The sequence below is a fragment of the Dendrobates tinctorius genome, unplaced genomic scaffold, assembly GCF_039654945.1.
Source record: "Dendrobates tinctorius isolate UK_male_01 unplaced genomic scaffold, ASM3965494v1 ptg000032l, whole genome shotgun sequence".
NCBI lineage: Eukaryota > Metazoa > Chordata > Amphibia > Anura > Dendrobatidae > Dendrobates > Dendrobates tinctorius.
Window position 1 is genome coordinate 20,508,200 of NW_027361700.1, and position 24,733 is coordinate 20,532,932.

The 24,733-nt window shown below is 45.9% G+C and overlaps 1 protein-coding gene across 5 annotated transcripts in view; it reads left to right on the forward strand.

Annotated features, from left to right (window-relative positions):
• Positions 1-24,733, forward strand: part of STARD3 (StAR related lipid transfer domain containing 3) — a 68,878-nt gene that overhangs the window by 38,862 nt on the left and 5,283 nt on the right. For all 5 annotated transcript variants that reach the window (XM_073572561.1, XM_073572562.1, XM_073572563.1 and 2 more), the window contains 11 exons: positions 5,167-5,244; positions 7,381-7,458; positions 19,725-19,778; positions 20,385-20,502; positions 20,660-20,758; positions 20,906-21,060; positions 22,349-22,411; positions 22,493-22,588; positions 22,772-22,851; positions 22,921-23,025; positions 23,471-23,564. In XM_073572561.1, coding sequence (XP_073428662.1) covers positions 5,167-5,244; positions 7,381-7,458; positions 19,725-19,778; positions 20,385-20,502; positions 20,660-20,758; positions 20,906-21,060; positions 22,349-22,411; positions 22,493-22,588; positions 22,772-22,851; positions 22,921-23,025; positions 23,471-23,564 — 1,020 coding nt within the window. The remainder of the gene's footprint in view (positions 1-5,166; positions 5,245-7,380; positions 7,459-19,724; positions 19,779-20,384; positions 20,503-20,659; positions 20,759-20,905; positions 21,061-22,348; positions 22,412-22,492; positions 22,589-22,771; positions 22,852-22,920; positions 23,026-23,470; positions 23,565-24,733) is intronic.

The window sequence follows — 24,733 nt, forward strand, 5'->3', positions numbered from 1 at the left end:
CTTTGGAGACATTCTCTGCGTTGTCATTAAGCGGTCTCGCAGGGTCCGACAGAAAACTTCAGTCTGTTGTAGATCATCAGGTTCTTATAGGGTCAATGCTTCTTGTAACTGTTTACGCTGAGAGCGTGTGGTCACCATAGTTGGTATGGTTGGTTCAACAGGTAAGAGAGCGGCGGCTTTTGCTTGCATATCCGCAAATGCGTTGCCAACAGTCTGTGGTCTGGTCCTAGGACCGTGCGCCTGAACTTTGATAATGGCCACCTGAATAGGTAATTTGATCGAGTCCATGAGGGTTTTAACAGCTTCAGCATTTTTCACTGGGGTTCCGGCAGTAATAATAAACCCTCGATTGGCCCATAGAGCCCCAAAATCGTGAGCAATACCAAATGCATACCGTGAGTCCGTGTATATATTAGCCCGTCTGTTCTTGGCCAAAGTACATGCAGTAGACAGAGCCTGGAGTTCTTCTTGTGCTGACTGTGAGGGCGCCAGATCAGGATTTGGGAGTGAATTCTCACTGACATTTGGTGGAGTAGCTGTTTCTTCAGTCAGAAGTTGGGAACAATCATGTTGGAGATAATCCTCATCACTGCCATCTTTCCTTATAGTTCATTATACCATCTTTCAAGGCATTGTAAAGGGTTGGATTATGCGGGATGCATCCGGTATCCACTGACAACAAGTGCATAGTCCAAGAAAACGCTGGAGTTCAGTTTCATCTCGTTTCATCTTTTGGGAAAGAAAGGGAGCTGACAGCTATTTTTCTTTCTTCTCCGAAGTGTCTGGCACCCTGAAGGAGACAGTAACCCAAGAATATCACTTGACCAAGGCAGAACTGAAGTCTCGAGGCCGAAAACCGACAGTTCAGTGCTGCCAGATGCTTGAGGAGGCTAACAGTGGCAACAATGGCAAAAGACACCTGCTCATATATATATATTTTTTTTTTTTTTTTCAAACTGGTTGGGACTGTTTTGGGCCCCTTGTGGAATCTGTGGGAAAGGCATGCAAAATACAGATTTTCTCACTGTTTTCATCAACATAGGGATTATATAACATAAGAACCATCTGACCATCATCTTGGAATTGTATTCTGGAGCGGAACTGTGATCATAAATCTGCCCCTAGTAAATTTACTGGACATGTGGGTAGTAACATCGGGGAAAGGTCCCACAGGGATGGGGTTTATAAAAGTATATTAATTGGGTCTGCCATCTACTCCAATTAAAACAGCGGCCTGTATGACAATCTGTCTGAAAGTGTCCGAATTGGGCACAGCGCCAGAATTGCAGACAAGAATTAGCAGGGAGGGGCTGGGGTTTGCGGTGTGTGAACGAGCTGCGGTGGGGGCGATGTGGGAGGGGGAGCTGGGATTGGAGGGAGAACTGGAGCAGCTGCAGTTGCTAGCTTGCTTTCTTTATTATTTTTTTTTTTCTTTCCCTGCTGATACAGAGCTGGTTAAAGTCTTCTGAAAACTTTTTTTTTTTTTTCTGGATCTGGAAGGGGGTGGATACTCATAACCACTAGCAATATTAGGCATAATAGGGACTGAGGCTGGCGGCGGGGGCTGATAATAGATACCGTGAGCGTTTAACAAAGAAAAGGTGAGGGCTGCGACTCTCGGTTTCCTTGTACAATTGTCATCTAGCAGGAAGACCTCTTCTTTCAAATCATTCTTAACTATTTATCTGCCTGACACATTAGTCTCGATATCAGTTTCTTCTTTAATCACTTCCTCAATTCTCACACCACAATCACTTTCTTGAACCACAATACATCCAGTCCCTGTCATAATAATAGACAATTTTTCCTTCTTCAACATAGCAGTAACAGAAACAATCAGAATTCACTTCCTCTGTTCTTCCTAACACCTTTTGTCACACAATTCATGTGCCAAGCCACAAAATTCTTCTTTTCCTTCCACGGATTCTCTCATTTAGAGCTAAATATCTTTACTTCAGTTGTGCACTGATCTGGAGCGGCCGTATCAGTCTGTTCCACAGGGTCAATAATCCCCCTCTGGGATTGCCCAAGATTCAACGCGGTACTCAGTGAAAGGAGGAGGGTGTCTCAGATTAGCCCTCCGGACACCTCTATTTATATTTATCTACCTATATATACCTGAGTTACGTATCCTACCCAGTCTTCGATCACATCACCACGCCTGACTCTAACAGTGAATTCAGGATTTCAGGATATTTTGACTATAAAGAGAATCGCAATCACTGGTCAATCCAAGGTGTCCGTCCCTTATGAGGTACGGTTCGAGCACTGGGCCCCCAATGGGACTGCACCTCTATATGATTCCACCCATGAATCACCCCACCACGGGGACAAACCTCAGATCCTCTTTGCAGCAACAAGCACAGGAAAACCACACCAACGGTCAGTCTGAACAGTATAACTGCCAACTTACCGTGGTTGTTGTGGGGGATGATCAGTCCCAATTTTCCAGCACCTGTGTCCGCTCCGAGGGTCCTTTGTCTTGTTGTCCTCCGGGGGCAGAGGCGTCCCTATTTGGGGGCCCCACGTTGGGTGCCAGCTGTCGGGGTAGCTATTGAGGGAGGGCTAAATTAACCCTTCACGGTTGAGCCAGTGATGTCCAAATTATTCCACAGAGTGTTGCTAGCAACTCAAATGACCACACGGAGACGGGGGTCTCTGTACGGGAGGATCGAGACAGATCACCAGTCCCCTTTATTTTAGTCACTTCTTTTATAATCTTTCGCTTAATTATGCAAAGTTCTCAACTACCAATAGCATCATTTCACTTTATAAGCCAATAATATTGCAAGAAAACTGGAAACTACATATATGTCCGTATCCAAATAGAAAATAGTATAATGGCATATTCTTCAGAGTTCTACACCCCCCGGTTCCCTTATCTCGCACCTGATGGGAACAGTCTGGTTTCATGACAGCCCATCCCAATTACAAACATTTATCTTACAGCAACAAAAATGGAGAAGCGAAACCTTCAGAGAATGGATAAAACGAAACTTCAGCTTTGATTTTAGTTTTAACCCTTCACAGAGAGTTCTGAATTGACCAGCAATGAGTCTGATCTAAATCCCATTGAACACCTGTGGAAAGATCTTAAAATTGCTGTTGGGAAAAGGCACCTTTCAAATATGAGAAACCTTGAGTAGTTTGCAAAAGAGGAATGGTCCAAACTTCTAGTTGAGAGGTGTAAGAAGCTTGTTGATGGTTATAGGAAGCAAATAATCGCAGTTATTTGTTCAAAAGGGTGTGCAACCAAATATTAAGTTGATGGTGTCAACAATTTTGTCCAGCCCATTTTTGGGGTTTTGTTTAAAATTATGTCCAGTTTGCTCTATTTTCCCTGCTTTTTTGTGCTGTTCCAATATACAGACAGAGGAAATAAACTTGTATATAGCAAAACAATACTTGCAGTAATTTTCTGGGATAAATACTTCATTTACTAGAACAATTTCACGGGTTCCAACACTTTCGGCCATGACTGTAGTTACATGTGACTTTTCGGTCAACAATCCGGAACATCATAACACAGGACAGATCACAAAGTTACTAGTGATGAGTGAGTATGCTCATGGCTCGGGTTTCCCCGAGCATGCTTGTGTGATCTGAGTCTTTTGGCGTGCTCGGAGATTTAGTTTCTGTCCCCGCAGCTGCATGATTTGCGGCTACTTGACAGCCTGAATACATGTGGGGGTTGCCTGTTAGGGAATCTCCACATGTAAGGGCTGTCTAGCAGCTGCAAATTATGCAGCTGCGGGGACAGAAACTAAATCTCGGAGCAACAAGCATACTCGCTCATCACTAAAAGTTACTAGTAGCAAGAAGGCACGTCGGTAGTGCTGAAGGCAGTGACATCTCTCGCCATGAGACAGGTGCTAGTCCATGGAGATTGGCACCCTAAATATGATGATGTTATGGTGCCCCCCCCTCCTCATAGGCTCACCCTTCGTGATATGCGCTTGCTCAATTCTCAAATCTAGCGGAATACAGATGCTTCAGGTGTTGTGGTCCCTATATGATGTTGGATTTCATATGCCTCTTTTCGGCGCATTTCATTTTTGTGTTGGTATTGTGTTTTACCCAGGAATGCTTACTGTACTTTTCCTATTGGCCCTCCTGGAGACCCTCAACGCATTTCATTATACCCACATTTGTGTCCTGACATAAACCACCGGAGGCAGCACGTTATCAGATTAACTTCCAGCAAAATGGCGCCTCTGGCGGTGCATGCGCAGATCGAGATCTCGGAGGGGTTATTGCACCAAAACATATAAAGTGAATGAAACAAGAACCAGGCTATGGATTTTTTCACTATAGAGATCAGTAAAATATGTACAGTATAACGGGGCCATTATGGCCATACCTTTTACTTTTAACAGGTTAAATTCTGATGACAGGTTCTCTTTAACAGATTTTTGATACCTTGATAAAAGATGATTGTTTAAAGGCCTGAATTGCCTTGGATGTCACATGTTAGAATGGGGAGCTACGTACAAGATCCTTTTCTATGAGCTATATAGCGGATTTCTACAAAGTATGAGGTGATAGAACATGTTTTTACTCCAGAATTAGTGATCCCTGCTAGCGATGATCTTCGGCGTACTTGAATGCATTGTTCGAGTCCCTATGGCTGCACATCTTGTGGCTGTTCAACAATCGTAACACATGCAGGGATTGGCTAACAAGCAAGCAATCCATGCATGTGTTGAAGCTGTTGAACAGCCGTGAGACGTGCAACCATAGGGACTCGAACATCGGATTCAAGCACACTGAAAATACTCTATTAGCACATGAGCATGCTCGCTCATCACTAATCCCTACCTCTTACCAATGATCTCCATTGTTGGGGAAAATTCACAAGAAATAGATCTCCTGATAGGTCCCATCTTCTGCCAGGAATACCAGTAGTCAGCTGTGATCTGTGGGGAAACTTAACTGGTGTTTTAATTTCCCTGCATTTCTCCCACAAGAGAAATAAAGAATGACTCAGTTCTCATTGAAATCAATAGTCTGGCTTCTGCAGATGTGTGTCTGGTCCTCCAGGCTAGAAGTGTTGTCACTTTTCTACTCTCTGGCTAATGTATGAGGTCCTAGCCCCAACTAATCATCAACACAGAATTTCCTAATTCCATACAACTGACTTATGTACTTTCTCTTTCTGTCTTTCAGACTAATAATGGGATTGAGAAGAACTTGGAAAAAGAGATTTTGGATTACCAGTTTAGTACCTCGTTTTTTGACATCTTTGTAAGTTATTACGCTCTCCGCTGTACTGGACACCATGTTCTTAGCTTAGGAGATCCACGTAGATCTAGCTGTGTGTAGTATGCAGTGCCTGTGCACATGACTGTCCATATAAAACTTTACTTGTACCCATGGATCTGAGTCGCACAATATTTATATTGTTTCCAGATTTTCCCTCCCAAATAATGATTAATTCTACTATAAGAAGTCTCACATACACAATAGACTATCAGCCGAATCTGCATATATCGACTGTGTATGTTGCTCCCGGAGGACTGATTGATTCCTCCCGGAGGACTGATCGGGCATGTCCAATATCGGACTGCCGATAGCGTTGTTCTCCCAGAGATGAGCCATTGTCAGTCCTGTCTAGCGACGGCTCTCTCATAGAGTACACTGGAGCGCTGGGCTGAGTGAGTGCTGCTGTGTATGGGAGAGCCGGAACCATCATTCTACTGACAGCCAACTCGTGTGTATGGCGGGCTCGGTACTGCCAAACCTCTTTGCCTTTTCTCTGATCTTAGTTTAGTTCCAGTTGCACTCTGAGCTGAAGACCCAAATGATCTACAGCAGTATAGATACTAGAGATCCTGCTAGAAATCCATTGAAAACTAATTTTTTTTCTCTGTTGGACAGGATTTATCCATTTGGCTCGGAGCTGGCGGCAAGTGGTGGCTTTGTGCTAGCTGATCAGTGTCAGCAGTAGTAATGTTCTGTCTTCTGTGCTTTTAATCAAATCATTGTGAAAAAACATTTAGGTGGAGAATTTCCCTAAAGGGTCTGTAGGCAGGGCTTAAGGAAGTGGTACATGAGATATGCATTATTTTTACTATTTATGGAATAGCTGTGTCTTGTACCGTACCCTTAGAACCAGGTTTAAAGGGATTATCCGAATTCCGTAAAACTTAGGCATGCTAATGCTTTACATTACCAGTGTATGTCCCGGCGCTTTACCAGTGTATGCCCCTGCAGCTCCAGTGCTGCTTCCTGATTGGTCGACGTTTACAGGGCTGCAGTAGTGATATCTTGTCTGCATCACGTGATTGCTGCAACCAATCATTGGGTTTGGTGGGCTTGTGTTGTCTACCATTGTTGAGACTAGTAATTGGTAGCTTCAGTAACGTGTTGTAGACATAATGACCCAGAGCCATTTTCAGGTGAGCTTATTCATTTGCTTAGTAGGAGACAGTGGGACACGTTGCAGAATAGGTTTTATCTAGAGCAAGGTTGGGAAATCACTTTTCCCAAGGAGACACATGAGACTGTGACTGTTGCGTAGGTTTTAACCAACCTTCTGCTCATTATTACTGTTTTATATCACATTTTAGCACTTACCGTAATATTGAGCTGAATTAAGTTGGTGACTAGCTGCTAAATCTGATATGGTATCAAAGGGTTTATATAACGTGTATTTGTACTTGTAGCAGCTAATCAAAACCATATAATTTACTGCTTTTTATAAACTTTTTATACAAAGCAATAATTCATACTGTTCCTGTTATTCAGCCCTTTTTACAACAATCAACAGCTCATGACACAGTATGATGTCCTTGCATAGCCTCTCAAATAGTATGATGTCCCAGCACAGCCCTCCATGCAGTATGATCTCCTCACACAGCCTCCCTTACATAGTATTATATCCCCACACAGTCCCTCACATGGGCCCTTTGGGGCACAGCACTTTGATTCCCACAATATACTGTTAGGGAGGGAAATAAACCACAGCTACTTGTGTACCCCTGTTCCCCCCGCTCCTCCGGTCTGCGCTGTGTACTGCGATGCAGCTCACACAATGTTATGACGTCAATTCTCAGATGCACGGGCCCAACGATGAAAGAGGGAGCTGATCGTTTCCTGTTCTGTCATTGTGCTCACTGATATCTGTATCCCGAGGATGCAGATACCAGTGAAAGTGAGACGCCCACATGGTGCAAGCTACAAATCCACGAAGCCCTTTGGCTGACCTGGTCTATGAGCCGCATCTGAACAGCAAAAGAGCTGTACCGTGCCCAGGTCTGATCTATAAGGATCTGTGGCTTAGTCTTGTTTATTTGCTGGAATGCCAACGCAGTATTCACATTAAATAGATTTATTGTCCTCTGTGTTGTAGCCTTAACATTGTATGTTTCATATTCTCAGATCCTGGCAGTCTTCCGGTTCTCTGTTCTGCTGCTAGGATATGCGATCCTCCGACTTCGACATTGGTGGGCTATTGCTGTAAGTCCTTCTGGAAATAAGTATAAGTACTAAATTAGAATATCATTAAAAAGTTAACTTATTTCAGTTTTTCCATACAAAAAGTGAAACTCATATATAGAGTCATTACAAGCAGAGTGATCTTTCTCGTTCGCCTTATTGGGGGACACAGAGACCATGGGTGTATGCTTTGCTGCCACTAGGAGGCTGACACTATGCACAAAAAAATGTTAGCTCCTCCTCCGCAGTATACACCCCACCGACCGGCACCAATTTCCTCAGTTTAGCTTAGTGTCAGTAGGAGGTGGACACGGGTCTTTCATTAGACCCATATCTACCTCGTCGTGCGTCGTTCCTTTGCAGGTTCTACGGAGGGATACAGAGTGAAAAGTTACACCTGTACTCCCACATGGAGTCTGCGAGTACGGCGTGTACTGCCACCCCGTATCCTTGCAGTTCTCCGCGGCAGGACCAGCCAGACGGACGCCGACACCAAGACGTGCCAGCGACTCCAGGGGTCCTTGTCGCCAGTCTCCCTCCCACTCGCCTACCAGAGCCTGTCGGTTGGATGAGACGCAGGACTTCTTCAGACCCAGGTAACGGATCGGGGATGGGTGAGTATAAATTTTTTTTTTTTTTTTTTTTAATTTTTATTACCTGGCTGCTCATTCCCGACGGACAGGGGGCCTCTTCAATGGCACAGGGACGCGGGCGCTGCGGTCGCTCGCAGTCGCCCTACATCTATAGGCACACCATGCTCTTTTTTTTTTTTTTTTTTGCTGGCCCTGCATTCCCCCCTTCTCCTCCCCCTTTCTGGGGACAGGGAGCACAGGGCCTTTCCTTTCCTCCCCTTGAGAGCGGCTTGCGGCTGCGGCGTCACCTTCTTCCGACCTCCGCGCCGACCCCCTGCTGACAGGCTGCCGCCGCAACTATTTTAGGCCCCGGCTTCAGTTCGGGCCTACCGCTGCGTCGCGGCCACGCCCCCCGCCCCTTTCTTCTAAGCGGGCTTCTCTCCCGCTCTTCCCAGGCCCTCCCACCGCCTGTCCTTCACCTGCCCAGCCTGCTATTGGCTAGAGGCCAGTAAATTTTAACCCTGCGATGTGCTCCGCCCTCCCTCCTCTCCTGGACGCGCGCTCTTTCTCAGGCAGGCGCCATTTTACCAGCCTGTTAGCCGGACACCAGCTCGTTCCCGGATCATCTGCCAGCTGTTTTTTTTTCCGTTCAGGAGGTCTATCGGCCGGATTTCGCTCTGACCTGCATCCACTGACAGGTCGCAGAGCATCGCTTCTGGGGACACCGGACCGTGAGTAGCTCTGCACTGCAGACTGACCCTTCTCCGCCATCTGTCCCCCAACCTTCCAGCATTACCTCAGCTTTTCACTATGTCTACCTCTAAGTCTGATCGTACCCGCTCTACTGCCCCCCCCTGCACTTTAGTCAAGTTCTTTGCATGTTCTTCGTGCAATCGCAAACTTCCCTCAGGCCAGTCCACTCCCCTCTGCCTGGATTGTAGCAACCCAATTCAGCCTGATGCTGTCCAGGAGCCATCTACGGCTCCAGGTGAGAGTGAACCCCCCCCCCCCATGCCTGGCTGGGCCTTCTTGCTATCTCAATCAGTGGCAGACCTCACCAAGGTGTCTCAGTCCCTGGTGGCCGTTCTTGATAAGTTGCCCCTGGACTCTTCAGCAGGGCCAAGCAGGTCCCAAATTGTTCCATCTGAGTCAGCCAGCGTTAGTCGCAAAAGACCCAGGCAAGATGCCCAGCCGGATTCCTCTCCTAGTCCCATCTCACCGCGTAGCCCTTCTCAGCAGCCTCCCTCTCGGGCCTCCTCTCCCGAGTCAGGTGAAGCGCTTTCGGACAGGTCATCTGAGGGGATTTTAGAGCTGGATTCAGACCAGGATGCAAACATGAAGGTCACAGTGCAGAACCTCATTGCAGCGATCCATCATACTTTCGATATTGCTGACTCCCCTGCGAAATCCTCAGATCAGGAGGTTTCGTTCAGACGGGCAGAAACTCCCTCCAGGGTTTTTCCTTTCCATTCCGAGTTTGGGAAGATTTTTACCAAGGAAATAGAGGATCCGACCAGACGCTTTCAAAGAGGAAAACGTCTAGGCGTACTCTACCCATTTGCTAAGGAGCTCACAGACAACTGGTCGGCCTCTCCCTCGGTGGATCCGCCCGTGTCCAGGCTTTCCAATAACACGGTTCTCGCGCTTTCAGGCGTGGCGTCCCTAAAGGATTCTAATGACAGGATTATAGAATCCCTGGCGAAGTCTGCCTTTGAAGCGGCTTCAGCGGCTGTGTGCCCAATCTTTGCTTCATCCTGGGCAGCAAAGGCCATAGCCACATGGGCAGACGACCTTCGTCAAGGCGTCTTAGATAAGGCGCAACCGGAGCGTTTGGCCGATCCCGCCAATCAGATCTCCCATGCTGGGGACTATCTTCTTTCCGCTTCACTGGATGCCGCATCCTGTGCTGTTCAGGCGTCAAGCAACGTAGTTGCAATTCGACGTACAGTTTGGCTGAAGGCCTGGCAAGCGGACTTGTCTTCTAAAAAGTCCCTCACTAACCTGGCTTTTCAGGGGGTGCACCTCTTTGGGTCCCAATTGGACCAGATTATTAAGGACGCCACCGGAGGCACGAGTTCACTCCTCCCTCAGTCCAATCCTCGCAGACCTCCTCTAAGGCGTCAATTTCGACCCTTTCGGACTTTCCGCCGTTTCAATACGGCGGACAACTCCAGCCAACAGAGACCGCAGGCTCGCCAGGAGAGAAAGTTTCCTTCAGACCCACTCCTTCCTGGCGATCCCACTCTTCCCAGGGCAGACCGTCCAGATCTGGACGGTCTACTTCAGCATGACTATCGTTGGACACGCGAGGGGCCTTTCCAATTGGGAGGCCGACTTCCTTCCTTCAGGGACGTTTGGCTGGCCTCCGTAGAGGACGCTTGGGTCAGGGAGGTCGTATCCTCAGGATACAAGATACAGTTCGTCTCTCTCCCACGGGATCGTTTCTTCTAATCCCGGCCTCCAAAGGATCCAGCCTTGATCCCGGGGTTCTCTACGGCTATCGCCTCTCTCCTCAGACAGCACCACTACCAGCTCGTCGCACTGCCCTTCGGTCTTGCCACCGCTCCCAGACTCTTCGCGAAGATCGTGGCTGCGTTGATGGCTTTGTTGAGAGTCAGAGGTCTCGTTCTTTTCCCGTACCTAGACGATATTCTGATCAGGGCTCCCTCATTTCAGCAGGCTCACCAAAGTTTGTCAATCGTCCTGGACACTCTTTCTGATTTCGGGTGGATCGTCAACAGGAAAAAGTCCTGTCTGGTTCCTACCCAACGCCTGGTCTTTCTTGGCCTTCTGTTCGACACTCGTCGGTCAAGGGTCTTTCTCCCACAAGAGAAGATTCTCTCTCTGCAGCAGGAAGTACGATCGCTGCAGATCTCACGATTCCCGTCCCTCCGTGCAGCCAGGAGGGTCCCGGGAAAGATGGTGGCGGCGATAGAGGCAGTTCCCTTTGCCCAATTTCACGCCAGACCTCTCCAGCAGGATTCTTCCTTCCCATTCGCTGGCAGATAGTAACCACAGATGCCAGTCTCCTCGGTTGGGGCGCAGTGTTCCGCAACCACACTGTTCAGGGTTGATGGTCGGATCGGGAATCAGTACCAATCAACATTCTGGAGATTCGAGCTATCCATCTTGCTCTCGTTCACTGGGAAAGGCTCCTCAAGGGACTGCCGGTACGGATTCAGACAGACATCGCCACAGCGGTGGCATATGTCTACCGCCAAGGGGGAACACGGAGTGTCTCAGCCCTGGCGGAGGGGTCCAAGATTCTTCGTTGGGCGGAGATTTCCGTTCGACAATTTCCGCGGTGCGCATTCCCGGCGTAGACAACTGGGCCGACGATTTTCTCAGCCGCAAGGGTCTCGCGGCGGGAGAGTGGTCCCTCCATCCGGAGGTGTTTCATCTGCTCTGCCTTCGGTGGGGAACCCCGGATGTAGACCTCATGGCGTCTCGCCTCAACAGGAAAGTCCCACAATTCGTGTCCAGGTCTTGGGACCCTCTGGCAGTGGGCGCCGCCGCCCTGGCCGTTCCTTGGTCCCAGTTCGACCTTCCCTACCTGTTCCCTCCTCTGCCTCTTCTTCCCAACCTGTTGAAAAAGATCAAGGCAGAAGGAATTCCAGTCATTCTCATCGCCCCGAATTGGCCCAGAAGGTCTTGGTTCGCGGACATTGTCAACCTTCTCGCGGATGCCCCCTGGAAGCTTCCAGACAGAACAGATCTGCTGTCTCAGGGACCAATTTGCCACCCCAATTCTCGGCCGCTCAATTTAACGGCGTGGCTGTTGAGACCGAGGTTCTGAAACGGGCAGGATTTTCCGACCAGGTAGTTCAGACCATGATCCGAGCCAGAAAGCCATCATCTTCCAAGATCTACTACCGTACTTGGAAGGCCTATTTCACTTGGTGTGAGACCAATGACATCGCGCCCATGTCCTTTTCGCTCCCTTCAGTCATAGCGTTTCTTCAGGCGGGATTGGATGCGGGCCTTGCCCTCAGTTCCCTGAAGGGTCAAGTTTCGGCGCTGTCCATTCTATTTCAGAAAACATTGGCTTCCTGTCCTCAGGTTAAGACCTTTCTTCAGGGCGTGGCTCACACGGTTCCGCCGTACCGGACGCCCGTGGATCCATGGGATCTTAATCTGGTTCTTGGGGTTCTGCAAGGTCCTCCCTTTGAACCCAGCAGGGATAATTCCCTTTCTCTCCTTTCTTGGAAGGTAGCCTTTCTGGTGGCCATCACCTCCGTCCGGCTCGTGTCGGAATTGGCAGCTCTTTCGTGCCGCTCCCCTTTTCTGGTGCTCCACCAGGATAAGGTAGTTCTGCGGCCTCCGCCCTCTTTCCTGCCGAAGGTGGTGTCCTCGTTTCACCTCAACGAGGATATCGTGCTACCATCCTTTTGTCCGTATCCAACTCATCCCCGAGAGCGGTCCTTGAACAAGCTGGACCTGGTTAGGGCGATAAGAGTCTATCTGTCTAGGACGACTTCCTTGCGAAAGACAGAGTCTCTTTTCATTATCCCTGATGGGGCGCGGAAAGGTCACTCGGCGTCAAAGGCCACTATTGCTCGCTGGATCAGACCGGCAATTTTGGAAGCCTACCGAGTTAAGCGTCGCGGAGCCCCTCCGGGGATCAGGGCCCACTCTACTCGGGCAGTGGGTGCCTCCTGGGCGGTGCACCACAGAGCTTCCGCGCTGCAGCTTTGCAAAGCTGCAACATGGTCATCGGTTCACACGTTTGTGAAATTCTACAGAGTCCACACCTACGCTTCGGCGGACGCCAGCCTAGGTAGACGGATTCTGCAGGCCGCGGTGGTGAGTCCGCTGGCCTGATGGAAATTTGTTTCCCACCCCAGGGACTGCTTTGGGACGTCCCATGGTCTCTGTGTCCCCCAATAAGGCGAACGAGAAAACAGGATTTTTTGGGTTGCTTACCGTAAAATCTGTTTCTCGGAGCCTTCATTGGGGGACACAGCACCCTCCCATGTTTTACAACTCCTGTTCTTATGTTTGTCAGTTGGTTACAGTTGAGTTGTCTGTTCTGTTTTCATTCTGTTTTGTTACTTCTCCTACTGCTTTCTCACTAACTGAGGAAATTGGTGCCGGTCGGTGGGGTGTATACTGCGGAGGAGGAGCTAACATTTTTTTGTGCATAGTGTCAGCCTCCTAGTGGCAGCAAAGCATACACCCATGGTCTCTGTGTCCCCCAATGAAGGCTCTGAGAAACAGATTTTACGGTAAGCAACCCAAAAAATCCTGTTATTTCAAGTTTATTTCTGTTAATGTTGATTATGGCTTACAGCCAATGAAAACCCAAAAGTCATTATCTCAGTAAATTAGAATACTTTATAACACCAGCTTGAAAAATGAATTTAAAATCTGAAATCTTGGCCTACTGAAATGTATGTTCAGTAAATGCACTTAATACTTGGTCAGGGCTCCTTTTGCATCTATTACTGCATCAATGCGGCGTGGCATGGAGGTGATCAGCCTGTGGCACTGCTGAGGTGTTATGGAAGCCCAGGTTGCTTTGATAGCAGTCTTCAGCTCGTCTGCATTGTGGGGTCTGGTGTCTCTCATCTTCCTGCTGACAATACCCCATAAATTCTCTATGGGGTTAACCCCTTAACGACCCATGACGCCTACGTAGGCGTCATGAAAAGTCATGCCCAAACGACCTATGACGCCTACGTAGGCGTCATGCTATAAATAGCCCCCCTGCGGGTCGGGTGACCGGGGTCACTGAAAGGTCACCCGACCCGCACACAAAGGACACTCTACAGTTAATCCCTGGGGGCGTGGCTTAGCCCCCACGTGCCTACGATCGCTCTGATTGGCTGTTAAAAGTGAAACAGCCAATCAGAGCGATTTGTAATATTTCACCAATGAAATTTGGTGAAATATTACAATCCAGCCATGGCCGATGCTGCAATAGCATCGGACATGGCTGGACACCGACCCCCCCCCACACACGGGCTGGCGGGGCCGATCGGCCCCCGCCACCGATGGACGGCGGCGATCGTTCGCCGCCGTCATCATCTGCTCCCCCTCCCCTGTCTATTGCTCCCTCCCACCTTCAGATCCCCCCAGGACCTCCGATCGTGCTCCCGGTGTCCCGCCGTGGCTCCCGGCGTCCGGATCATGGGCGCCGCCATCTGGCAAAATGGCGGGCGCATGCGCAGTGCGCCTGCCATTGTCCAAGATGGCGGCGCCCATGAATTTGCCGGTTGCCCATTCATTTTTCATTTTGATCACTGTGATACACTCTCACAGTGATCAAAATGAAAAAAAAAGTAAATACACCCCCCTTTTATCACCCCCATAGCCAGGCGCAAATAATAAAATAAAAAAAATATTTTTTTTTCCATTTAGGGTTCGAACTAGGGTTAGGGTTGGAATAAGGGTTACAGATAGGGTTAGGGTTAGAAATAGGGTTAGGGCTAGAATTAGGGTTAGGGTTGGAATTAGGGTTAAAATTAGGGTTAGGGTTAAAATTAGGGTTAGGGTTGGAATTAGGGTTAGGGCTAGAATTAGGGTTGGAATTAGGGTTAGGGCTGGAATTAGGGTTAGGGCTGGAATTAGGGTTGGGGTGGGTTGGGATTAGGGTTAGGCTTGTAGTTAGGGTTAGAGTTGGGATTAGGGTTAGGGGTGTGTTGGCGTTAGGGCTGTGGTTAGGGTTATTATTAGGGTTGGGCTAGGGTTAGGGGTGTGTTGGGGTTAGGGTTGGAGTTAGAATTGAGGGGTTTCCACTGTTTAGGCACATCACGGGGTCTCCGAACGCGACATGACGCCACGATTTATTCCAGCCAATTTTGCGTTCAAAATTTCAAACAGCACTCTCTCCATTCCGAGCCCCGACGTGTGCCCAAACAGTGGTTTACCCCCACATATGGGGTATCAGCGTACTCAGGAAAAATTGCACAACAACTTTGGGGGTCTAATTTCTCCTGTTGCCCTTGGGAAAATAAAAATTTGGGGGCTAAAAAAATGATTTTTGTGAAAAAAATTGTTTTTTTTTTTGTTTTCACGGCTCTGAGTTATAAACTTCGGTGAAGCACTTGGGGGTTCAAAGTGCTCATCAAACATCTAGATAAGTTCCTTGGGGGGTCTAGTTTCCAAAATGGGGTCACTTGTGGGGGGTTTCCACTGTTTAGGCACATCAGGGGCTCTGCAAACGTAACATGACGCCCGCAGACCATTCCATTAAGTCGGTATTTCAAAACGTCACTACTTCCCTTCCGAGCCCCGACGTGTGCCCAAACAGTGGTCCCCCCCACATATTGGGTACCAGCGTACTCAGGACAAACTGGACAACAACTTTTGGGGTCCAATTTCTCCTGTTACTATTGTGAAAATAAAAAATAGCGGGCTAAAAAAAATCATTTTTTGAGGAAAAAAAAATATTTTTATTTTCACAGCTCTGCGTTATACACTTCTGTAAAGCACCTGGGGGTTCAAAGTGCTCACTATGCATCTAGATAACTTCCTTAGGGGGTCTAGTTTCCAAAATGGGGTGATATGTGGGGGAGCTCCAAATTGTAGGCAGACAGGGCCTCTCTAAACACGACATGGTGTCCGCTAACGATTGGAGCTAATTTTCCATTCAAAAAGTCAAATGGCGCTCCTTCCCTTCTGAGCCCTGCCGTGCGCCCAAACAGTGGTTCCCTCCCACATATGGGGTGCCACCGTACTCAGGACAAACTGAACAGCAACTTTAGGGGTCCAATTTATCCTGTTACCCTTGTGAAAATAAAAAATAGCGGGCTAAAAAATCATTTTTGAGGAAAAAAAAAAGATTTTTTATTTTCATGGCTCTGCGTTTATAAACTTCTGTGAAGCACTTGGGGGTTCAAAGTGCTCACTACACATCTAGATAAGCTCCTTGGGGGGTCTAGTTTCAAAAATGGGGTCACTTGTGGGGGGTTTCTACTGTTTAGGCACATCAGGGGCTCTGCAAACGCAACATGATGCCCGCAGAACATCCCATCAGTCTGCATTCCAAAATTGCGCTCCTTCCCTTCTGAGCTCTCCCATGCGCCCAAACAGTGGTTTCCCCTGACATATGGGGTATCGGTGTACTCAGGACAAATTACACAACAACTTTTGTGGTCCAATTTCTCCTGTTAGCCTTGTGAAAATAAAAAATAGCGGGCTAAAAAATCATTTTTGAGGAAAAAAAATTATTTTTTTATTTTCACTTTTCTGCATCATAAACTTCTGTGAAGCACTTGTGGGTTCAAAGTCCTCACCACACATCTAGAAAAGTTCCTTGGGTGGTCTAGTTTCCAAAATGGGGTCACTTGTGGGGGAGCTCTAATGTTTAGGCACACAGGGGCTCTCCAAACACGACAAGGTGTCCACTAATGATTGGAGCTAATTTTCCATTCAAAAAGTCAAATGGTGCTCCTTCCCTTCGGGACCCTGCCGTGTGCCCAAACAGTGGTTTATGACCACATATGAGGTATCTGTGCACTCAGGAGAAATTGCCCAACAAATTTTAGGATCCATTTTATCCCATTGCCCATGTGAAAATGAAAAAACTGAGGCTAAAAGAAAATTTTTGTGAAAAAAAAAAAGTCCTTTTTTTTTTATGGATCAATTTGTGAAACACCTGGCGGTTCAAAGTGCTCACTATGCATCTAAATAAGTTCCTTGAAGAGTCTAGTTTCCAAAATGGGGTCACTTGTGGGGGAGCTCCAATGTTTAGGCGCACAGGGACTCTCCAAACGCGACATGGCAACCGCTAAATATTCCAGCATATTTTCCATTCAAAAAGTCAAATGACGCTCCTTCCCTTCTGAGCCCTGCCATGCGCCCAAACAGTGGTTTATGACCACATATGAGGTATCGGTGTACTCAGGAGAAATTGCCGAACAAATTTTAGGATCCATTTTATCCTGTTGCCCATGTGAAAATGAAAAAATTGATGCTAAAAGAAATTTTTTATTGGAAAAATTAAAATGTTTATTTTTTCCTTCCACATTGCTTTAGTTGCTGTGAAGCACCTCAAGGGTTAATAATCTTTTTGAATATAGTTTTGAGTAGCTTGAGGGGTGCAGTTTTTAGAATGGTTTCACTTTGGGGTATTTTCTGCCATATAGACCCCTCAAAGTGACTTCAAATGTGAGGTGGTCCCTAAAAAAAAAATGGTTTTGTAAATTTTGTTGTAAAAATGAGAAATCGCTGGTCAACTTTTAACCCTTATAACTTCCCAACAAAAAAAAAATTTTGTTTCCAAAATTGTGCTGATGTAAAGTAGACATGTGGGAAATGTTATTTATTAACTATTTTGTGTCACATAACTCTCTGGTTTAACGGAATAAAAATTAAAAATGTGAAAATTGCGACATTTTCAAAATTTTCGCCAAATTTCCGTTTTTTTCACAAATAAATGAAAACATTATTGACCTAAGTTTACCACTAACATGAAGCCAAATATGTCACGAAAAAACAATCTCAGAATCGCTAGGATCCGTTGAAGCGTTCCTGAGTTATTACCTCATAAAGAGACACTGGTCAATATTGCCAAAAATGGCCAGGTCATTAAGGTCAAAATAGGCTGGGTCATGAAGGGGTTAAGGTCAGGTGAGTTTGCTGGCCAATCAAGCACAGTGATCACGTGAAGTCATTATTTCACTCTACTCCTCTTTGGTCAGACCTCATCTGGAATATTGTGTCCAGTTTTGGGCACCACATTTTAAAAAAGACATCAACAAACTGGAGCAAGTTCAGAAAAGAGCGACCAGAATGGTGACCGGTCTGCAAACCCTGTCTTATGAGGAAAGGTTGCAGGATTTGGGAATGTTTAGTTTGCAAAAGAGAAGACTGAGAGGAGACTTAATAGCTGTCTACAAATATCTAAAGGGCTGTCACATTGTAGAAGGATCAACTTTATTCTCATTTGCACAAGGAAAGACTAGAAGCAATGGGATGAAACTGAATGGGAGGAGACACAGATTAGATATTAGAAAAAACTTTTTGACAGAGTGATCAATGAGTGGAACAGGCTGCCACGAGAAGTGGTGAGTTCTCCTTCAATGGAAGTCTTCAAACAGAGGCTGGACAGACATCTGACTGGGATGATTTAGCGAATCCTGCCTTGAGCAGGGGGTTAGACCAGATGGCCCAGGAGGTCCCTTCCAACTCTACGATTCTATGATTCTATGATACTGTTGTTTGTAAACCAGGTATTGGTACTTTTGGCAGTGTGGACAGGTGCCAAGTCCTGCTGGAGAATGAAATTTCCTCCAAAAAGCTTGTCAGAGGGAAGCATGAAGTGCTCTAAAATTTCCTGGTAGACGGCTGCGCTGAATTTGGTCTTGATAAAACACAGTGGACCTACACCAGCAGATGACATGGCTCCCCAAACCATCATTGATTGTGGAAACTTCACACTAGACCTCGAGCAGCTCAGCTTTCCATTAATATGGATACAGCACTCTGTGAACAGCCGGCTTCTTTAGCAATGACCTTTTGTGGCTTACCCTCCTTGTGGAGTGTGTCAATGATTGCCTTCTGGACATCTGTCAAGTCAGCAGTCTTCCCCATGATTGTGGAACCTACTGAAACAGACTAAGGGACCTTTTTAAACGCTTAGGAAGACTTTACAGGTGTTTTTTGTTAATTATTCTAATTTACTGAGATAATGACGTTTGGGCTTTCATTGGCTGTAAGCCATAATCATCAACATTAACAGAAATAAACACATAAAATAGATCACTCTGTCTGTAATGACTCTTTATAATTTGAGTTTCACTTTTTGTATTGAAGAACTGAAGTTAACTTTTTGATATTCTAATTTAGTGAGAAGCATTTGTATTTCCTTATATAATAATTCAGTAACGTAGATGACGTCTGAAATGACATGGATGACAGTTGTAAAATTTAAAGAATAACTAAACTTCCTTCATGTTTTGTTCTTATTTAGCAGGCACTAAAATTGCCTGCAGATTAGTGAGGGATCCGGATTCTGAGATAAGTGGAGTGCGGCTCGTCACATATGCTCAGTTGTTCTCCCCACAGTCAGGTCATTGTATAGTGATCGTAATCACCAAATAGCTATAATAAGCAGGGGAGAGAGCATTCAATATCACAGTCTCCTGCTTGGAGTTGAGCTATGTTCACACTGTGTTTTTACAGCTCCTTTTTTTCTGCAGCACAGAACTTGCTTTTTACAGTAATGGCGAGAACTATGAGGGGGGAATTTCTGACTGAATTTCAGCATTGCATCATTTTTTTAAATCTGCAGCATGTAAATTCTCTCAGCGTTTTTGCAGGATTTTTTTTCACCCAAATAAAGCAGTGAGTGCAAAAAAAACCACAAAAAAGGTTTTACAGTGTTTTATGTTGCATTCTTGGTGATTAAAGCAATCTTGTATTCAACATGTGCTGTAAGCAAATCACACACGCAATCTGAACCCAGAAAATGCTGCATGTGAACATAGCCTTGGAGTTCTGAGAGCTGCCAGGAAGGCAGCCATTCACTTCAATGCAAAGCGTGTAATACTCCTTCACTTCCTTGATGGGCACATAATTATTTTTTTATATAACCCGCTATGACATTACAGATCCTTGATGCATCATTATACAATTCGCAACCTCTCCACAGCAATGTATTATGGATCTGACCCAGTTAGCAGGCATTGCACCCTCGTGCCCCCTACTCACTGTAGTAAGCAAGATACAGATTTTTAGCTGAGAAACTAGCAATCTTGTTTCTTTTATCAGATTACAACCCTGGTGACCAGCGCCTTTCTCATTGTTAAAGTCATTATGTCACAAGTAAGTAGTCCACAGTTCCAGACCTTGTATGAGAGAATTAAAGTCAAATGTTAAAGTGGTCTCATCTTCTTAAATGGGTAAAATTGCAAAGTCCCTGTAAAATCAAACAACTTTTCTATTTACCTTTTATTAAATATCTTTCCTTTCTCAAGAACGAAGGCATTTTTAATTCTATAATTTACTGCGCGTTGCCTAGGTTACGGCCACCTCTGCATTCTGATTTTCTAGAGAAGCATAATTATGCCTACAAATATCCACCTTTGCTATAGCGCTTGTAAGGTCTGCTCTGAAGCTGGTGGGACCGGTGGATTCGGCCAGCTTCAGTGCCCATGCCAGAATACAACAGTTAGTTTTCTTATATTGCATTACTATATGTCTTAAAAGTTAAATTACCAGACTATGTACAGATATTAATTCGACACAAAATTCCTAGAGATTTCAGCTCTGAGTTGTTAACGCAGCTCTGGACTGTGACACAGATAGTAATTCATTATCACTGCAAGATAAGTATTGCACAATATTTACAAGTAACTCAACATTTTGTACCGATTTATTAATTCTACACATATGAACTTCAAAACCTTTGTTTTTATTTCTCATTCTCAGCTTTTATCCAAAGGGGCTTTTGGGTATCTTTTGCCTATTATTTCTTTTGTATTGGCTTGGCTGGAAACATGGTTCCTGGACTTCAAGGTTTTGACTCAAGAAGCAGAGGAAGAGCGATGTGAGTGACTGCCACTATAAAGGTCTTAATAAGGGTCGATATCCATAGCCAAAAATGAAATGTGACCAGGCTAATAATGGGATTACGACAAATAGTTCTGCTTATGATGGTGGTATATTTCTCCTCTCATGGTAATCATCTGTATTGTCTTATTCAGGGTATCTGGCTGCACAAGCTGCCGCTCTTCGGCCCTCACTCTTGTTCCCAGGCGCTCCCTCAGAAGGGCCGTTTTACTCCCCACCAGAGTCCTTTGCAGGTCAGGGTTTCCCTATTGTTCTGCACCTTGCATGTTGTGACATATGCCTTTACTTCCTGCCATTGGCATCCTTAATCTATAATTCCTAGACATTGTCCCTGAGGCTTGATCAGTGACAGATTACATTTGCCTCCTCTGTCACCATAGGGTCAGATAATGAGTTTGATGACGACGATGAAGCTGTGGGCCGGAAGGCTGTTACCCTTCAAGAACGAGAGTATGTAAGGAAGGGAAAGGAGGCAATGGAGATCGTAGAGCAGATATTGGCGCAGGAAGTCAGCTGGAATTTTGAAAAGAGCAATGTGAGTATCCTGCGTCCTCCTCTTTTATAACCACAAGTTTGATTGTGGCCTTGCAGTTTGACTTTAAAAGGTCATTCCCACTCGGCAATCCCATAGACAATAAATAAAGCCAAGGCTATGTGCGCGCACCTCTTCTTTATTCAGGATGGCTGCAGAGCCCTGTTCTTTGGTTTCTAAAGTCCCAATCTCAGGTTCCTAGTGGTTATAGGTAGTATAAGGTGTGATGATTATCACAGGGAATCGGACAGCTGTGATCATCAGCAATCTGCTGCAAAGTGCGATGACCCAGCAGCAAGTGTTCAATCCTCTGTTGGGGAAATATGGCTTTACATGTAATGCCGGGATCCTACCTAGTTAGAGACGTTCTGGCTAAAGGGCTGTTTACATGGACCGACCAGCGGCATAATACGACTGCCGATCAGTAAATTTTACCAATCGGTGGTTATTTAAATGCCATTTAACCCAGGCAGACCAAAGTAAATGATGCGCTCTCATACTCGATCGCTCAGTGCGCGTAGGTTGCCCTTGTCCTCAGCAGCCCGAGTCAACTTTGCACAGGACGATGCGTTGCCGAGAATGGCGATCTTTAGCAATGCACAAGATCATTTCACCCGATGAATGAGCGATTTTCTTGTTCATCTGGTGATCTGCAGCCTGTTTATCCTGCAGGAAACAAGCGTTTTTAACACCCGTTCTTGATAATCTTGCAATGTAAATGCCTCTTAAGAGCTGAGGTTTCATATGGTGGATCCTCACTTCTAAGGGTCCCGTTTCACATAGCGACGCACCAGCGATCCCGACAATGATACAACCTGGTAGGGATCGCTGGTGTGTCGCTACATGGTCGCTAGTAAGCTGCCAAACAGGCAGATCTCTTCAACGACGCACCAGCAATCCCGACAACGATACGACCTGGTAAGGATCGCTGGTGCGTTGTCACACAGCAGCTATTCTGAACGATTCCAGCCTGCGTCCCTGAGATCTGCGTCGCCAACGAGGTCGCTAGTCGGCGTCAAACACAGCGATGCATGCTGGCCAGCGGGACGCCGACGATGAAAAAATGGCCCAGGACATTCAAGCACGATCAGCGATATCCAGTGGGGGGGCCGGTCGCCGCTATGTGTCACATGTAGCGAGATCGCTGTTGCGTCACAAAATCTGTGACACATCAGCGATCTTGCTAGCAATCTCGCTATGTGAGACGGAGCCTTAAGCATATTGGTTTTATGCTGCGTCTGATAATTGGATTTCTAGATCAGACCAACCACTTAACATCTCTGCATTTTAGGATGTTGGAGACGTTGTGTACACATTAGACGTGCCTTTCCATGGAAGATCGTTCATCCTAAAGGTAGGGTTCGAGGATCCATTCCGACTTTATTACATCTGTATGATGTATGTTAATATGATCACACTCTGGTTTGGTTCTCAGGCTCTGATTCAGTGCCCTGCAGAGGTCGTGTACCAGGAGGTCATCCTACAACCTGAAAAGATGGTCTTATGGAACCGAACAGTGGCTGTTTGTCAGGTCAGCTATTACTTTTGTAGTGCTGGAGAATTTAATGAGGGCTTTAGGAGAAATATTAAATGGCCCCGTCTTTCCCCACAGACTATTTTTTTAGACTCTTGCTATATCCCATATTAACAAATGGCATAATCTTTCCAGTTCGATTCTAGAAATGTATTGCTTCCCATGTGTTCTGTTTGTCAGATCTTACAGCGTGTGGATGATAACACCCTTGTATCGTACGACGTCTCTGCGGGGGCAGCCGGCGGAGTAGTGTCACCCAGGTTAGTATCTATTTGTTTCTGTTTCCTAATTTTGATATAGGCTCTTACAAATACCCTATTACATTGTAGAGATTTCGTTAATATACGAAGAATCGAGAGAAGAAAAGATCGCTACTTGTCAGCTGGCATTGCAGGGACGCACCATACGAGACCTCCACTGACAAAATATGTCCGGTGAGCCTCTTGCATGTTCATTATAACGTGCACCTGTAAAGAGCAAAATGTATTATTTATGAAGTCAGTGCCAAAACCACAACCACCAGCAAGCTGGAGAGCCCATAGATGAAGACGACTGATCTAAATCAGTGCTATCTGATCCATAGCTTTGTAGATTTCAGATATTTTTCATATGTGCCCACTAGGGGCTGCTGCACATCCTTAAAGACTAGAGGTGGGGAGCAAAAGGCTTGTCTGGGGGAATAATGGCCAGATTTTGGAATATAAAGCAAGTAATTAATTTCTCTATAATGTATCAAACTGGTTATACATTATTCCTGCCCCCTCCACCTGTAAGTTATGTCCTATCACAATAATGTGCAATAACTTGCCAATTGATGTGGGTCTGACTCCTTGAACTTCAACCCGTACACAATATCTTATAAGTATCACTTTCTTTCAGAGGAGAAAATGGACCAGGAGGTTTTGTAGTGCTTAAAAGTTCTCGAAATCCCTCTGTCTGCACTTTTGTATGGATTCTTAACACTGATTTGAAGGTAGGCCTGTCCGGCTCAATTGATCTGAAATTCTGCTGGGAGATAGTATGTATTTTGTGAGTTGTATAGAGCTTGCGAGACTAAAGAAAATGTCTTTCAGAGGGGATGTTAACATGTTTGGTTTTTTTCAGGGGTTCCATGCCAAAATCCCTGTTTTAATCATATGAGATCTACTGTGCATCCTATATATGTGAAATGAGGTTTCTGTAGCCTAGTTTATTTGCATTGAAAAATATCTGGGTCGAAAAAATTCCCGCCATGGAAATAAGTGGTATTTCACTTATTTCAGTCCGTAAAGGAGGAGGATTAGTCCCACCACATTCATGGCAGAAATGCAAGGGAACAACCTCTGATTACTATCGCACAATTGCCGAACTTGCACTATAACTTCCCTCTATAGGTGGAGAACCTTCTTTTCTTACAAATGCAAGCCATCATTACAGTATAGAAAATCCACCTTTCATTGTTTTTGAAACACAGGACTATCCTCCTCTGGGAATTGTATGGCTGTGTCATTAAAGAGTAATCCCAGGTACAATTAGCTTAGCTAGTCCTGACACCATCAGTATTGTGGGAATTGTTGCTTAGGGGTAAATGGAGACCTTATTATTGGGAATGTGTCAGTAGGATCAGCTCTCCTAAGCAGTCTATATGGGCATGTAGGTCATAGGAAGCTGAAATCCATATTTTTCCCTTATATGTAAATGAGCTGTTGAAGGCTATGGGGAGGACACTGATCTGCATGAGAATCTGTCCCCAGAGTTTATTTTAAGTGAAAGGAGAAGTTACCAGTGTAAGACAAGTAACAAACACAGTACAGTAGAACTGAACCTTGTCTCCTTACAAACACGTTTTCTTCAGCTCTCACAGCTCTGCTGTATAGTAACACTAGCTGCCTGTGAGATGGAAAGTGAAGCACTCAGAGGAGTCTGCAGATGTCAGGTATAATCACACACAGCTCTGCAGTGAGATCAGGAGAGCAGCCATTACATGTCACACTGGTAACTCCCCCAAATGTAAAATAATCCCTGAAGGCAAATTCTCAGGGAGATCTATGTCTGGCCCACATAGATTAACAAGTCATTTTAGCATTGAGAAAATTGTGGATTTCTCTGGAATAAAACATTGGATTGCAGATATCAAGATATAATATTAGTCAGCTTCCTATG